This window comes from Manis pentadactyla, chromosome 12, assembly GCF_030020395.1.
Source record: "Manis pentadactyla isolate mManPen7 chromosome 12, mManPen7.hap1, whole genome shotgun sequence".
NCBI lineage: Eukaryota > Metazoa > Chordata > Mammalia > Pholidota > Manidae > Manis > Manis pentadactyla.
The window spans coordinates 89,496,190-89,511,751 of NC_080030.1; the positions used below are offsets into that span (position 1 = coordinate 89,496,190).

Consider the following 15,562-nt stretch of genomic DNA (forward strand, 5'->3'; position numbering starts at 1 on the left):
CTCTAGTTTCCAGAATCTCTACTCTCTGGAGGTGCTCAGTCCCTGGATCAATGGTGGGGTTACATGAGAGTGTTGCTGGTGCCTACTGGGAAAAGAGAGCTTTTCCTTCCTGGCTGCAGTTCCTGTCTCCATTGCCAGGGCCAGTGGGCCGAGAGTGCAGGGGGAAGCCTCTATGCTTTGCGCTTCTAACTGCCATAGGTGGGGCCTCCCTCTGGCTGGCCTGGCACAAGGGCAGGGGCTGCTATTTTGTGAGCTGGTGCTGGATGGGAGAAAGGCGCGCCAGGCTGCACATCATGGTGGGGGCCTCAGAGCTGCATAGCCAGCCAGGGGGATGGAGTGCTTGAAGCTCCTGGAAGTTTGGAACCTGCTGGGTAGAGTGCACCCAGAGAATTTTGTCCACCTGTCCTTTCTCCTGAGCAGCAAGCTCTGTGCAGTCCTTGTTCCTTTAGCTGCCCTCTCACTGTTAGGAAGTGTCTCAGACTCCCCACCTTTCTTTTGTCCCAGAGCCACTGGATGTGGGTACCAGTTCTCTAGAAGTGGCTGGAATCTCAGTCTATCCAAGTATTCTGCCTGTCTTAGCTTTCCAACCACACTAATCTCCAGAGCACCATGTAATGTAGCTCATGCTTCCAGAGCAGATCTCCACGGCTGAGTGTTCAACACCTAGACCTCCACCTCTGACCCCACTCTGTTTCTCTCCTTCTGCCAGTGAGCTGGGGTGGAGAAAGAGCTTGGGTGCCCCCAGATCAAGGCTTGGTTATGTTACCCTGTTCCGTGAGGTCTGTGCTTTCCTCTAGGTGTATGCAGTCTGTCACAGCTTTCTTTCCTGTTGCTCTTTCAGGTTTAGTTGTATTAACTATATTTTCATATTATATATGGTTTTGGAAGGGGGTTTCTGTCTCACCTCTCACATTGCCATCTTTCTGATATACACTCTTATGAAGGTTTCACAAGGAAAACCTTGTAGTTACTACATTCACCCACATTATCAAGTCCCCCCCATACCCCATTGAAGTCACTGTGTATCAGTGTAGTAAGATGCCACAAAGTCACTACCTGTCTACTCTGTGCTACCCTGTCTTCCCCGTGACCCCCCACACTCCCTGTGTACTAATCATAATACCCCTCAATCCCCTTCTCCCTCCCTCCCCACCCACCTTCCTCACCCCTCTCCTTTGGTAACTGCTAGCCCTTTCTTGGAGTCTGTGAGTCTGCTGCTGTCTTTCTTTAACCTATTTTTGTTGTGGATGTTGTCCATGGGCTTTTTACATTGCTACACTAATTATTTTATCTGGTTTTATGGTAATATTTGGAGAGTTCCAAAAACTGTATTGCTTCTGCTGCCATCTTCCCAGTATCCTCTTCGATTTTTCTTAAAAAAATTAAAAGCCATTTTTATGGCTTCTGCTGTCTACAATCCTGTTATTCATTTTTAAGGTCTGCCATAACAAAGTACCACAGATTGGATGACTTAAACACAGAAATTTATTTTCTAACAGAACTCTTAGTTCAAGGTGTTGATTGTTGGCTTCTTCTGATGTCTATGGAGGGAAGATCTGTTCTGTGTCTCTCTTCTTGGCTTGCAGATATCTGTCTTCTCCTTGTGACTTCACATCATATTCTCTCTGTATTCAGATTTCCCCTTCTTAAAAGGACACTGGATTATGGTCCACTCTATTTACCTCATTTTAACTTAATTACCTCTTTGAAGACATTTTTCCAAATACATTCACATCCTGAGGTTTTGGGGGTTATGATTTCAATATATGAATTTGGGGGGAATACAATTCAGTCCATATCAACCACATACATCCTAATTCCAAGATTTCTATTCCTATCTCTTGCCTAAATTCTTTTCTTTGAGCTTCATACTATAAAATCCAATACCTCTTTGACAGGTACTTTCTCATCACGTATATGCTGTCAGTGGTTAGCACAGTTGACTGGAGGAATAAGTTACTTAGTAGGCAGTTGGATATGTGGTCCCATAATACTTCAAATATAACATATTTACATTTGTACCAATTTATCTTTTCCTTTTAAATGTTACTCTCTTCACTCATTATCTTGGTAAGTGGCACCATTATAGTCACTCAGTTTCTCAAATCCGAAATCTGGGTTTACTACTCTTCTCTCTTACATGTACCCCTTAAGAGTCATGAAATTCTTTGTTTCTATTTCTTTATCACTTACTTTATTTACCCTTTTCTCTACCTATGACTGCTAGTGTCTTGATTCAGAGATTCTCTTTATCTCTTCCTAGTATCCCTCCACCTTAAAATAACACTGAATTTCTTTATTTAGGAATTGGAAATACATTCCCATGGTTCCAGATTCAAAAGATGTAGTGAAATGTCTGTTCTCACTCTCTCTCTCATCCAACCAGTTCATCTCTTTGGATGCAATTAAGTTTACCAGTTTCTAGTGTTTCCTTCCAGAGATATTTTATGCATATGTTGTTCTTTCGTGTACAACATGCATATTAAAAGCATAAAAAGCTTTTGTCCTTTTTACTTAAATATGGTACATACTACATATTGTTCTGCAATTTGTGTTTTTTTAATTTAATAACTTCTGAAGTTATTTTATTGAATTTTATATCAATGCATAAAATTTTATTTTGTAGCATTAAAGTATTTTATTTTGTGGATGACTATTGAAAATTTTGATTCTAGGAATAACCTTGTATACAACCTTCTCTGTAAGTGTAACCATAGGATGAATTCATACACATGGAATTGCTGAGTCAAAAGGTATGTAGATTTTTAATGGTGACAGATGTTGCTAAATTGCTTTTCAATTTGTCTTTTGCAGTAGTCCTTTGATGGCTCTCTCTGCTTTGAATTCAACCTCTGTGATGCTGCCAGGGACAATTTCTACAATAAATTATAAATATGTTACTCTGCTTCTTAAAGCTCATCAATGACTTCCAATTATTTACCAGAAAAGTCCAAACTGCTTGCTATGAGAATACATAACCCACCTTTTTCATATTTTTCTTATCTGGCCAAGCTCTCTTCCCACTATTTCCTTAGGTAAATTTTACACTCTGGATAAACCAGTTTGTGTATCTCATACAAGTGGTGCTACATGTCTGTTCAGTACATGCTCTTTCCTCAGGGTGGAATACCTGTTCATCCTTTAAGACTCAGTTTTGTTGCCTCCTATTCAAATGGAGTAGAACACACCTTGGTTCCTGCTATCACCAAGCCAGTTACATATCTCTAAGATTGCCCTATGTCACTGAGTAGTAATTACCTATTCATATCTGTATCTCCTAGCCTGTCATTTAAATAGATATAAAATTGATGGCAGACAAAGAAAATATAAAAGGCATGTAGAATCCATTCAGGCAATAAGAGGGTTTTTGGATCCAATCAACCAGTGGAAGAAATTAGCTGTGGCACCAGGTGAGGTAGAACATACAATCTGTCCAAACAAGATGATAAAAAAATCAAGAGAGATTTGATGAAAATTAAACAAATATGAAGTGTGAAAGACACCCAGGGAAACATAATTCCAATGTGTCCAGCCTCCTTTCTCATCTCCTACTTCTCTATTTCCAGCAATATCAAACTATAGTATATACTTCTTCCCCAGGCCAACCATATTGACTGTACATGTGGTGCTCTCTGCTTGGAACCCCCTCTCTGTTTCCGCTGCATGGTGAATGCCAACTCTTCTCTCAAAATCCAGATCAGAGGTTAACTTCCCTGGAAAACTGTTCCTAGAATTGAGGAATCATTTCCTCAACTTCAATACTTCTGAAACTCAAATTTCTTTTTTTCACTGTTTGATCACATAATACTGTAATTTATTTATTTGGCTATTGGTCTTCCCTAGCAAGACCAAGAGTTATCTGAGGGCGGAATTATGTCCTATTCATCCTTGTATTTCCAGGGCAGTGTTTCAAACATAGGAGTTGCTTGATAAATGTTTGCTCAGGTGAATTGATTGTGCACTGAGTCTGTCATCTGTAGTATAATCTATCAGCTAGGCACTTGGGCTCTGGAGCCCGATTGCTAGTTATGAAAGCAATTCTATCACTTAATAGCTGTGTGACCTTTGAAAAGCTACTGAACCTCTTCAGCGCCTCAATTTCTTCATTTATAAAATGGAGGTATTAGTGTATACCTTATGGGATTGTGGTGAGAACTAAATGAAATAGCCATACATGTTTAGCAATGTGTTTAGCATACAATATATTCTCATTTAAGCACATAGCTGGCGGTATCAATTTCTTTGATTGTTATTGTTAGAAGCAGTCCCCAAATTCCAGTCATTCCTCAACTCCTTAGTACAAATGCCAGCTCCAGATCCCTTGTTTCAGATACTTTAGATGCTTCCACCCTGCCCCCTATAACCTGATGTTGATCCTGGCATCATATTTGAATGTATCATGTGTCATTTGGCATGCAACTTCTAAGAAAAAGAAGCAATGCTGATCAGGATCCAGGAGGGTTCATTAAGAAATAGTGGTGGCAAATGAATCTTAATCCCACTTTTTAAGATAGGATTATCAGGCTCATATCTCAGGGAAATGATAGATTCCAAAAAGAACTGGAGGTAGCTACATAAACACACAGAGAAAATAACAATAAAATAAATAAAATATTAGAGGGAGTGAAAAATTAGGATGGAATATTCCAAGCAAGACAGGTGTGATTTTAGTCAATACATGATATATTAGTTGGTAGGACTGCCATAACAAAGTATCACAGACTGGGTGGCTTACATACAGAAATTATTTTTCTTAGTTTTGGAGCTAGAAATCTGAGATCAAGGTGTTGGCAGGGTTGGTTTCTTCTGAAGTCTTTCTCCTTGGCTTGTAGATGGTCATTTCCTTGTGTCTTCACATGTTCCCTCTGTGTTTTGTCTTAATCTTTTCTTATAAAGACACCAGTCATATTGGATTAGGGCCCACCCTGATAACCTCATTTTACCTTAATTATCTCTTCAAATGTCCTGTCTCAAATACTTTATCATTCTGAGGCAGTGGGGATCAGGACTTCAGTATATGAATATTTAGGAGACAATTTAGCCCTCAAAGCACAGTACTCTACAACACTAGATACTGTGCAATTGCAAGAAGACAGCCATACATTTGGTTTTGTATTTCCTAAAAGCAAAAAGAAGTAAAGGCTAGAGGGATAAGATCACTTACAACATTCGCCATATTACCATTCATTTGATCTAAGACCTAAATGATGACACCTTATAAACCCCAAGAAGATATAGGGCTTGAGAATTCCAGGCTAGGGTCCAAAGGTCCAAAGATAAAAAAGAACATGGCTGGAGTATAATGAAGGAGAGATGGGCTGGGTCAGGTAGGTCCATTTATTTGTTTATTTATGTCATTTTTTTCTTATTAAAGTATCGTTGATATACAATCTTATGATGATTTCGCATAAACAACACTGTGGTTTCAAAATTCCAGGTAGGTCCATTTATAATTTGGTAAAGGACTTAGACTTTATTCTATTTGGTATGGGAAGGCTTTGAAGGATTTTAAGCTGGGACGACATGATGTGATTCATGTTTTAAAATAATAATCTTTGGCTAATTTTAAAAGAACGGGTATATATTGTAAATGGATAAGAGTGGAAGAAGCATCCCTCCCTTCATCAAGAATATTTTGCTATGGAAAAGAATTGTTAGCAGAAATAAATATTATGCATAGTGAAGTTGATTTTCATTTTGGTGCATGGTTCTTATGTTGTCAAGGACTAGAAATACTTGTTGTGCATGGCTTTCACATTCAATAATATGTCTGAGGCTATTGCAGTAATTAGACATGGCAGTGGTCGGGACTAGGACAGTAATGGTAGAGATAGTAAGAAGTGGGCAAAGTAGGGCTCTATCATGATGGCAGGAATGATGGAACTTGTTCACAAATTCATTGGGGTAGGAGAAGGAAGAATTAAGAATAGCTCTCAGATTTGGAACTTGAGTGAACGGGTGAGTGGTGTTTACTACGTTAGAGAAGAGTGGGAGAGAAACAGGTCTGAGGGGGAAAAAATCAAATGTTCTGTTTTGGACATGGCATATTTGAAAAACCTATCTGACATTTCAGGGGAGATGGGCAGACAGTTTTGAATTCCAGAGAGGCCAGTGATTTACATTTTTTAACTTACTTTTTTGAAAAGGCAGTTTGCATAGTTCAAAAATCAACATGCAAAATGTTATAGATTATAGTCTTTCTTCCATGCTTATTCCTTATCTATCTAGTTCCTAACTTACTTTTTCCCTTCTAGTTTCTTATATATTTCAAAGATTTCTTCATATTTATATAAGCATATACAAATACACACTCTTGGTTTTGCTCCCATTGTATATAAAAAGCAGTACTCAAACACATTGTTCTTCACTTTGCTTTTTCTTCTCTTAAAGCATATCTTGAGATTGTTCTATAACGTCATATAACTTGCTCATTCTTTAACAGTTGCATAGTATTCAAACATATGGCTCTACCATAATGTATATAATCAATCTTCTATTAAAGGACCCTAGGATTATCTTAGTTAGCTTGGGCTGCTATAATAAAATACCATAGCATTTGGGTGGCCTGAACAACAGACATTTATTTCTCACAGTTGTGGAGGCTTGGAAAGCCAAGATCAAGGTGCCAGCAGATTCCTTGCCTTGGTGAGGGCTCTCTTCCTTGGTTGCAAATGGCTTGCAAATGCTTGTGTGAAGGTGCTGGCATTTTGGATAGAATGGCCAGAGAAGGCTTTGTTATGAAGGGCATATTTGACCAAAGTCTGAAGAAAGATAGAGTAAGTCCTGCGGATATCTCAGGGAAGAGCATTCTGGCAGAGGGAAGTTATCACCATCCAAAGTATTTTTCAGTGATTCTAGTGTTTGGGTTTAGGAAACCTCTCTGGGTACCTATGTGTTTGGATTATCTTCTAACACATCTCACTGACCCTCCATCTCCCTCATCTAGGCCACTAGCTTCCTTTTCTGGATTCTAGGATGGCTTTACTGGGGTAACCTACTCTTTTCAGCCTTTGTTCACCTTTCTTAGGCTGCCTCACACCTACTTTCCTTGTGCTCAGATGGTTCTGCTCCTCTGCCATGCTGCCATCTTGGTCCTTGACTGCTGCTGCAAGATGCCTTATCCATCTCTGGAACAACTTTAATCCAAGATGGAGCATTCGATCAAAGCCTATTCAAAATGAAGCTGAGTATGGTAAAGTAAACAAATTAACCCCTCTTTATTAAGTGAAAATAAAAGAATGCAGACATTTCAACTATATAAATAAACAAAAAGAGGAGCAGGAAAATCAAAGCCAAAATTCAGGTCAATTACTGATATTAAAAAACACCTCAAGCTTTAAGCTTCTGTGTCAGGCCCAGAATTACTCCCTAGAATAAGTCCACATTAAATTCAGCAAGGTGGCCTCAGGCCAAATGTATCCCATTGATCCAATTAAAACTTTCTTAGCTCTGATCTTTTATTTCAATTTTTATGTACTACACTTTGTTCTCTGTTTAGGGATTTACTCAATCCCTGATGTCTGTTTTCTATGATATTCTAGCTTTTTAGGAATATCCTATCTACATTTCTTCTCTGTCTCTGGTTTACAGTAGTTTCCAGCATCTGGATTACTGGATTTCTTTTTGTTTATTGCTTTGTTATAACACCTCTGTAAGTCAAAGACTCTAGTCTTGAAATCCTATCCCTGAAAGGACAATGTAGCAATCCTCAAATTCACTGCTACCCTCTAATAAAAGTCTGTGAAGTTCTGTCCTTCTAGCTGGGTTATCTGTTGGGAGGTCATTTTATGGCAGTGTCAGAGTATGTGGAATGGTGCTAAAGTTAAACATTAGTGCTACGAAATAAACATGGTCTAGGGGTTGGAAAACCCAACAGATTCAGAGTTGTGATAAAGAAATCTTATTAAAAATTTAATTAGGAGTAATGTTAAAGTCTTATTATAATCTTGCTACAAGAGCAAAAGGTCCCTTGAGGGCCAATTCAAAGATTCACTCCCATCAGGACCAGGTGACAAAAAAAGAAAAAGAATGATTATGTAATTCTTAGGTTATGTATATTAAAAATAATTTAGTTTTGTGGAGGTCCCCAAACTTTTCACTGGCAGTTAACTGCGTTTGGGGAGTAGAACAAGTCTTACTTTAAAAAATAAAGATACTAACTATACATTGAACATCTATGTGTACTAGGCATTTTACATATATTATCTCATTTTGCACACACAAGTGTTAAGAAGAAAGACAGATGTGAGCAGGATGGAAACTCCCACCAAGAACTCAGGGAGTTAATCAGACAAAGTGAGAGAGCCAGAGATAACTCAGAGAGTTATTAAATGAAGCCACAGAGACTTGAAGAGCACAGACACTCACCAGATAAGAAACCTCAGAGCACAGGCCCTCCTCAGATGACAAAAATTCCCCAGGTGAAAAATGTCACAGGGCAGCCCAGGTCTTCAATCCTCCAATCAGATGAATACCCCAAGGCCAAAGAATGCCAATCAAGGACTCCTTTGCCCTGCCAAAAACTCCATAAGAGAAGCCCCACAATAGGCAGGCAGGGCCTTCTGACACTATGTTGGGGGCCACTCTGTTTCAGAGTGTATTAAAACTTGCTTTGCTTTCTTAACTTTGTTTTCACATTTCACTCTATCTGAATCTGACTTCCCAGCGACTCTGAACTGAGTGACACCCCAACACAACCACTGAAGGAGGTAGAATAATTCATACAAAGCCATATAGTGATGGAGAAGGGTTTGAACCCAGGTATTTGAGATTTCAGAGCCAGAGCTTTCTGCCATTATACTAAGCCTTCTTGCTAATGAGATATTTGTTAAACCTGCAATTTTCTAGGCTTCCTAGACATTCTGATTCAGTGGATCTGGCACAAAACCCTGCAGTCTTTATTTTTATTAAGATCCTTAGATGAGTGTAGTGGGAAGACAATTTTAGGAGACCCTGCTCTATACTTCACTGATTCTCTAATGCTTGGTAATAAAAATAAGTTTTTTTCCATCCCTAAATTTCTAGTGCTTATGTATTCTGAAGAAATGAAAACAACACAGAGCGCATTATCTTTGTAATGAAAGGCAAAAGTTTTTATTCAGAAACAGAAGTCATACTGAGTTATAACCATTCTTTCATTCAACATATATACATGATCAAGTGTCTGTCATCTTGATAACAAGCTGCCACCTCATCTTTCTCTTGCCTTTCCCAGTCAAGCTTCTTGAAACAGTTACCTGCATTCATGGTCCATAATTCTTTACTTCACCCTTATTCCTCAGCCCACTATAGTTTGACTTCTGCTTAATGTCTGTTTAGAAACTGTGCTCATCAGCAACTTCTTGGTTGGATTCATATAAACTCTTACCTTATCTGACTTTCCTAGAACAAATCTTATTAAGTTTTATCTAAAAATTGCTTAAGCATTTTATCAGGAATCCTCATGTCTTCCCAGAAAGATGTTGTTGATTACATCAAGTAAAAAGTTCTGTCCCAGACCAGGTTTGGAACAATTTTTCTTTTACAGTGGTGGCTGATTTTGAAAAGCAAGTGATAATATGTGCAGTCCTAAACAAATGATGAGCAGAGAGCTAAAATGGACATCCTGAAGGACAAAGCATGGCCAGACAGGATGGAGTCCAGAGGAGGAGGGGATAATGGGTGGAAGGGACAGTGGGGAGCTATATCTGACCAAACTCTTCCAGCTCCAGGAGAGAGGCAGAGACTTGGTGTTTATAAAATGAATGGAAGAAAAGGTAACTCTCTGTAATAATTAACCTGTTGAACTTATTATACATTATCAATACATTACAGCTAAAAACCTATTTTAATTTCATTTCATTTTACCCAGGTACACCAGGAGAAATTTTTAGTAGATTACAGTTTTACAGTTTAGAAAAGCATTCTCTTGAGTAACTCTGTCTTTTTCTCTTCCAATTCAATGATATAGTACAACTTGGGACTCTGAATATAGTCTGAGGCTACTTTGTCAAGCCAAATTAAATGTGGCCAAGACCAGATTTCTCCCCTCCAAATGATGAAATGCTCATATTTCAAATCTTGTTTTGGTTTCATCCTAGTGTGACCTATAAAATAACTTTTCTCATTTTTTCCCGTTTTCTCTTGTTTTCTTCCATTACTTATTACCTCACCTTTCTATCATAAAACTCTCATTTCATTTCAGTGGATGTTCCTGGTAAACTTTTGCATTATTGTTATGTTATCTCCACAAACTCAGCACTATTTAATAATTTATTCCAGCTGTAATCTTTACTAAGTGCTTGGCTTTACTTAAGACAATGTTAGTATTAAAATTCCAATTACAACAAATTAATGACAGGGATAAAAGTACAGTAATGGAATATAGTCAGTTAAATTGTAATATCTTTATATGGTGACCAATGGCAATTACACTTATGGTGAGCATTTAGTAATATACATAGCTGTTGAATCACTATATTGTACACCTGAAACCAATATGATATTGTATATACTTCAACTATCATTAAAAAAAGGGACAGTGTTAGTATTTGCATATATTATAAGTATGTGCAAATTATACTAAAAAGGACATATGTTATTCATCCCATTCTAATCTTATTTCTTGAGTAGGGCAGGTATTATCCAGTTTTATTCTTTATTCTTTTTTTGTTTTTGTACCCTGGCTGTCAGTCTCCAATAAATATATCATATTGTTTTACTTATGATAGATAATCAATGAATGATGAATGATGTTGGTGATATATAATATTTTATATTAGTTAAAGTTAAACATGTGTTATCTAGCATTAATATTGTGCAGTAGATAATAATATATTATTTCCACTAAAAAAAATGGTGTAGAAAAGGCCAATGACTTTTGTAAGGTTCTCCAATGAATCACTGGTTGAGCTGTCTTCCCACACCTACAAAGGTGTTTCTCAAGGTCACACCTCTTGACAAGAGCTTACTGTTTACTGTAGTTTTGAAGTATTTATCATGTGTTTTATTTGTTAAATTTACAATTGTGACTTTAATAGTTGTGCCTTGGGAAATGTGTACCTATGCAAAGTAGTACCCTAGACAGAAAACTTCCCAAGATAGAAAAAAAACCAGGAAGTGAGGTTAAAGGATTATTAATTTTTTCACTAAATGAATCTGAACTTGCAAAATGGTAGGTACTCATTAAAAAAAACCTGATTTAGATGAAAGTGGACAAATATTTTAGTTAGCTTAGACTTAACTTTAGTTAGTTTAGACTTAGTTTAGACCCCTCTACAGCTCAACTATCATGTTAGTGAGCTGTATTGTTGCCGCTAACATGGTGTGTAGTAGGGCTGAGGAGATGTTGCAGCTGGCGTTTCATGTATGGAGTCCAGAGCCCTTTTTGCTACATCATACGGTTATAATCTATGAAAAAAAATTGTTTTCATGACTTTAGGGTCCTAGGTAGGTTTTTTTTTAAAGTAAAAAAGATTGCAGGAGACAGTATTGTTACATTTCAAGTACCTGTCACTTTATTAATGTTGGAGCTTATGCCACAGGCTGCCTAATACGCATGTCTTGTTTTGGACATAAATTATGCTGTTGCTCTTGTCATAAATGACACTGCTTTATGACTAGGCATTGTCAAGGCTGTGCTGCTCCTGGCATGGACTGCTCTTCCCCCACAATTCTTCCGGGTTCATTCCCTCATCTCCTGCCGAGGTCCCGACCTAAATGTCCCCTTCTCAGTATGGTTTTTCCTTTGCCAGCCTATTTAAAACTGCAACCTTCCCAACACTCTCCATCTACTTCTCTCCTCTGTTACTTTCTGTAGCACATATCACCTAACACAGTAAATTTTATATTTGTTTTTTAAATTTTCCCTAACAAAATGTAAGCCATAAAAAGTTGGGAATTATTATCTTTTTTGTTCTTGGTTTAGCTAAGAACAGAACGTGGCAGATAGGAAATGCTAAATAATTATTGATTAAATAATGTGTGAATACATGTATTCTGGTACTTCAGCTATTATTTTCCCTCATGGATCTGAAGTAAGGCAATTATATATAAAAATGTGCTAATCAATGTGGCAGTTAAGGAGATTCCTGTAGAAGTTCAAGGAAAGAAGAGAAAGAACAGATAGTAGGGGCTTAAAATTTTTGATATGAATGTAATTCAGAGAAACATTGGCCATTTACATTAATTTGGGCTAGTTACATTCACAATCTTCAGGATAATGAAAAAATAATTTAAAAAATGAGGTGGAAACCCTCTTATCTGATGCTATATTTGGTTATGTTACCATGAAAAACTCTGCTCAGACTTGTAGATAATAAGTCATTTATTTTAAAATGAGTATGGAATGCCCTACTTTGGTGAGGATTCCCAACAATTGTCATCTGCATAAACTTTTACACCAAATATTGATATCAGTAATGTAAAAGCAGTATCATTTTAGGGATCAAAAGTACAGAAAGATATTCCTAGATGTCCATGCCGAATGTTATTGTTTGATTTTTTTCCAGTTTTATTGAGAAATAATTTACATACATCATTGCGTAAGTTTAAGGCATACACCTTTATTTACACCTATTGTGAAAATATTACCAAAATAGGTTCAGTCAACATTCATCTTCTCATATAGATACAATAAAAAAACAATAATGCACCATTTGTGGGGTGAATGACAGAATTTCCAGAATCTCCTGCCTGGCCTTAGTCCATTTTCATATCAATAGGTGTTTACCACTGCAGCTTCCTGCAGCCTCTGGGGCAATGGCTGGGGAGAAAATGGCCATTCTCTCTTCCCTTCCATTCCTGGTATGTAATTGGTCTGACATCTGCCAGTCACCAAGGACCCACCCATGGAGTCCCTGCCAAAAGGGGTAGGCGAGGGAAGGAGAGCATGAGTGGTGGCTGTAGGAGATGGACAGAGTTGGGCCTGGCTAGCAAACTCGAGCATCTGTATGAAATAAAAGACTTTCTCCCAACCTGCCTTTTTCTCTTGACTTATTTTGGTTTCATCAAATTTATAGGGGACTTGCCTCAGGCCGGCAATACCCTTCCCGCTGGAGCTGCACATGTCACAACTTCTTTATCCATTCATCTGTTAGTGGACATTTAGACTGTTTCCATGTCTTCACTGTTGTAAATAATGCTGCAATGAACATGTAGGTGCAGACACCTTTTTGAGTTAGTGTTTTTGTTACCTTTGGCTATATTCTTAGAAGTGGAATTGCTGGACCTTATGGTAGTTTGGTTTTCAATTTTTTGAGGATCCTCCTACTGTTTCCCATAGAGACTGCACCAATTAAAAATCTCCCCGAGTGAACAAGTTTTCCTTTTTCTCCTTATCCGCAACACTGTTTGCTGTCTCTTATCTTTTTGATGATAGCCATTCTAACAGGTGTGAGTTGAAATCTCACTGTGGTTTTAATTTGCATTTCCCTAATGTCTAGTGATGTTGGACATCTTTTCATGTACCTATTGGCCTTTTACATATCTTCTTTTCAGAAATGTCTATTTAGGTCAGTTTTAAATAGGGTTATTAATTTTTTATGCTATTGAGTTGTATGATTTCTTTATATAGTTTTGAATATTAACCACATATCAGATATATGGCTTGCAAATATTTTTTCCCATCTCTTAGGCTGTCTTTTTATTTTGTCAGAGGTTTCTTTTGCTGTGCAGCTTTTTAATTTGATGTACTCCCATTTGTTTATTTTTAATTTTGTTGCTTGTGCTTTGGGTATCATATCCAAAAAACTATTATGAAGACCCAGATTGAAGAGCTTTGTTCTTATGTTTTCTTCCAAATGTTTCATGGTTTCAGGTCTTACAGCTAAATCTTTAATTCATTTCAAGTTTATTTCTGTGAGTGGTATAAGATATAGGTACAATTTCATTCTTTTACATGTGAATATCCAATTATCCTAGCACCATTTATTGAAGAGATTGTCTGTATTGAGTATTCTTGGCAATCTTGTCAAATATTAGTTGACTATATATGCTTGGGTTTATTTTGGGGCCTTTAATTCTGTTCCATTGGTCTATTTGGTTTTATGCCAGTAACATAATGTTTTGATGACTATAGCTTTATAGTAGAGCTTGAAATCAGGAAGTGTTATACCTCCTATTTTGTTCTTCTTTCTCAGGATTTCTTTGACTTTTCAGGATTGTTTGTGGTACCATATGTATTTTAAGAGTGTTCTTTTCTACTTCTGTTAAAAATGCCATTGAATCTTGATAGAGATTGTAGTATTGATATTTTAGGAATATTAATTCTTCTAATCCATGAACACAGGATACCTTTCCATTTATTTGTACTTTCTTCAGTTTCTTTCATTGATTTCTTATGGTTTTCAGCATAGAGATCTTTCACTTCCTAGTCAAATTTATTCCTAAGTATTTTGTTGTTTTTGGTACTATTGTAAATAGGTTAGATTTCTTTCTTTTTTCAAAGTTTCATTCTTATTTTAAAGAAATGCCACTGATTTTTGTATGTTAATTTTGTATCTGGCAACTTTATTGAATTATTCATTGATTAGATGTTTTTTGCTTGAGTCTTTAGGACTTTATTTATATAAAATCATGTCTGAAAATGAAACAGTTTTACTTATTCTTTTCCCATTCTGAAACCTTATATCTCTTTTTCTCACCTGATTGCTCTAGGTAGGACTTTCAGTAGTATGTTGAATAATGGTAGTGAGAATGGGCACCCTTGTCTGTTCCTCATCTTAGAGGAAAAGTTGTTGTCCTTTTATCACTGAGTATGATGTTAGCTGTGGGTTTGTCATACATGGCCTTTTATTATGTTGAGATATGTTCCTTCTATGCCTAATTTGTTAAGTTTTTCTTTAATCATGAATTGATTTTTAATTTTGTGAAATGCTTTTCTGCATATATTGAGATGATAATATAGTTATTATCTTTCATGTTATCGATGTTATGTATCACATTGATTGATTTATGTGTGTTGAACTATCCTTGCATCCCAGGGATATATCCCACTTGATTGTGGTGAGTAATCCTCTTAAAGTGCTGCTGAATTTAGTTTGTGATTTTTAACCAGAGACAATTCCCCATATTTCAGGTCAAATAGACCTAAATTCATTTTAGAATCTGGCCATGTCCATGCTCCATACATGTTTTTATCTAAATATATATATAAAATATAAGCAGTCAGAGTAAAAATCACCTTTCAGTGTCAGTGAATCAAAAAAGTCAGTTGAAGCCAAAAATTATTCAATAATATAATAAGTACACATAATATTCTATTTTAGTATAAAACAAAAAATATTTTACCAGTCTTTATTTTAGGCCAAGGCTTTTATTAACAATTATTTTTAAGTAGTTTGATGATATTTTGATGCTATTGAGATTAGAATTCTTCTAGATTGTTATGACTTCTCATTTTTTTATGGTTTTCTTGCCCATGTACAATTTCAAAAATTTCTTTCCTTATTACCTTTTCTGAAGTCATTCCAAAGTATCCAACTTAGTTTTCCTTTATATAATAACAGTTCCTTTTTCTTTTAGTACAGTATTATTTTGCATATTATTTAGTTTAATTACATAATTAAAATACAAGTACGATTAG

General features: G+C 36.6%; 1 protein-coding gene across 1 annotated transcript in view; it reads right to left on the reverse strand.

The window, feature by feature from the left end:
* Window positions 1-9,246, reverse strand: part of LOC118919343 (kinesin-like protein KIF3A) — a 43,456-nt gene extending 34,210 nt beyond the window's left edge. Inside the window, 1 exon segment of the mRNA XM_057489239.1 lies at window positions 9,237-9,246. Within this exon segment, the coding sequence (XP_057345222.1) occupies window positions 9,237-9,246 (10 nt within the window).
* Between the last annotated feature and the right edge of the window lie 6,316 nt (window positions 9,247-15,562).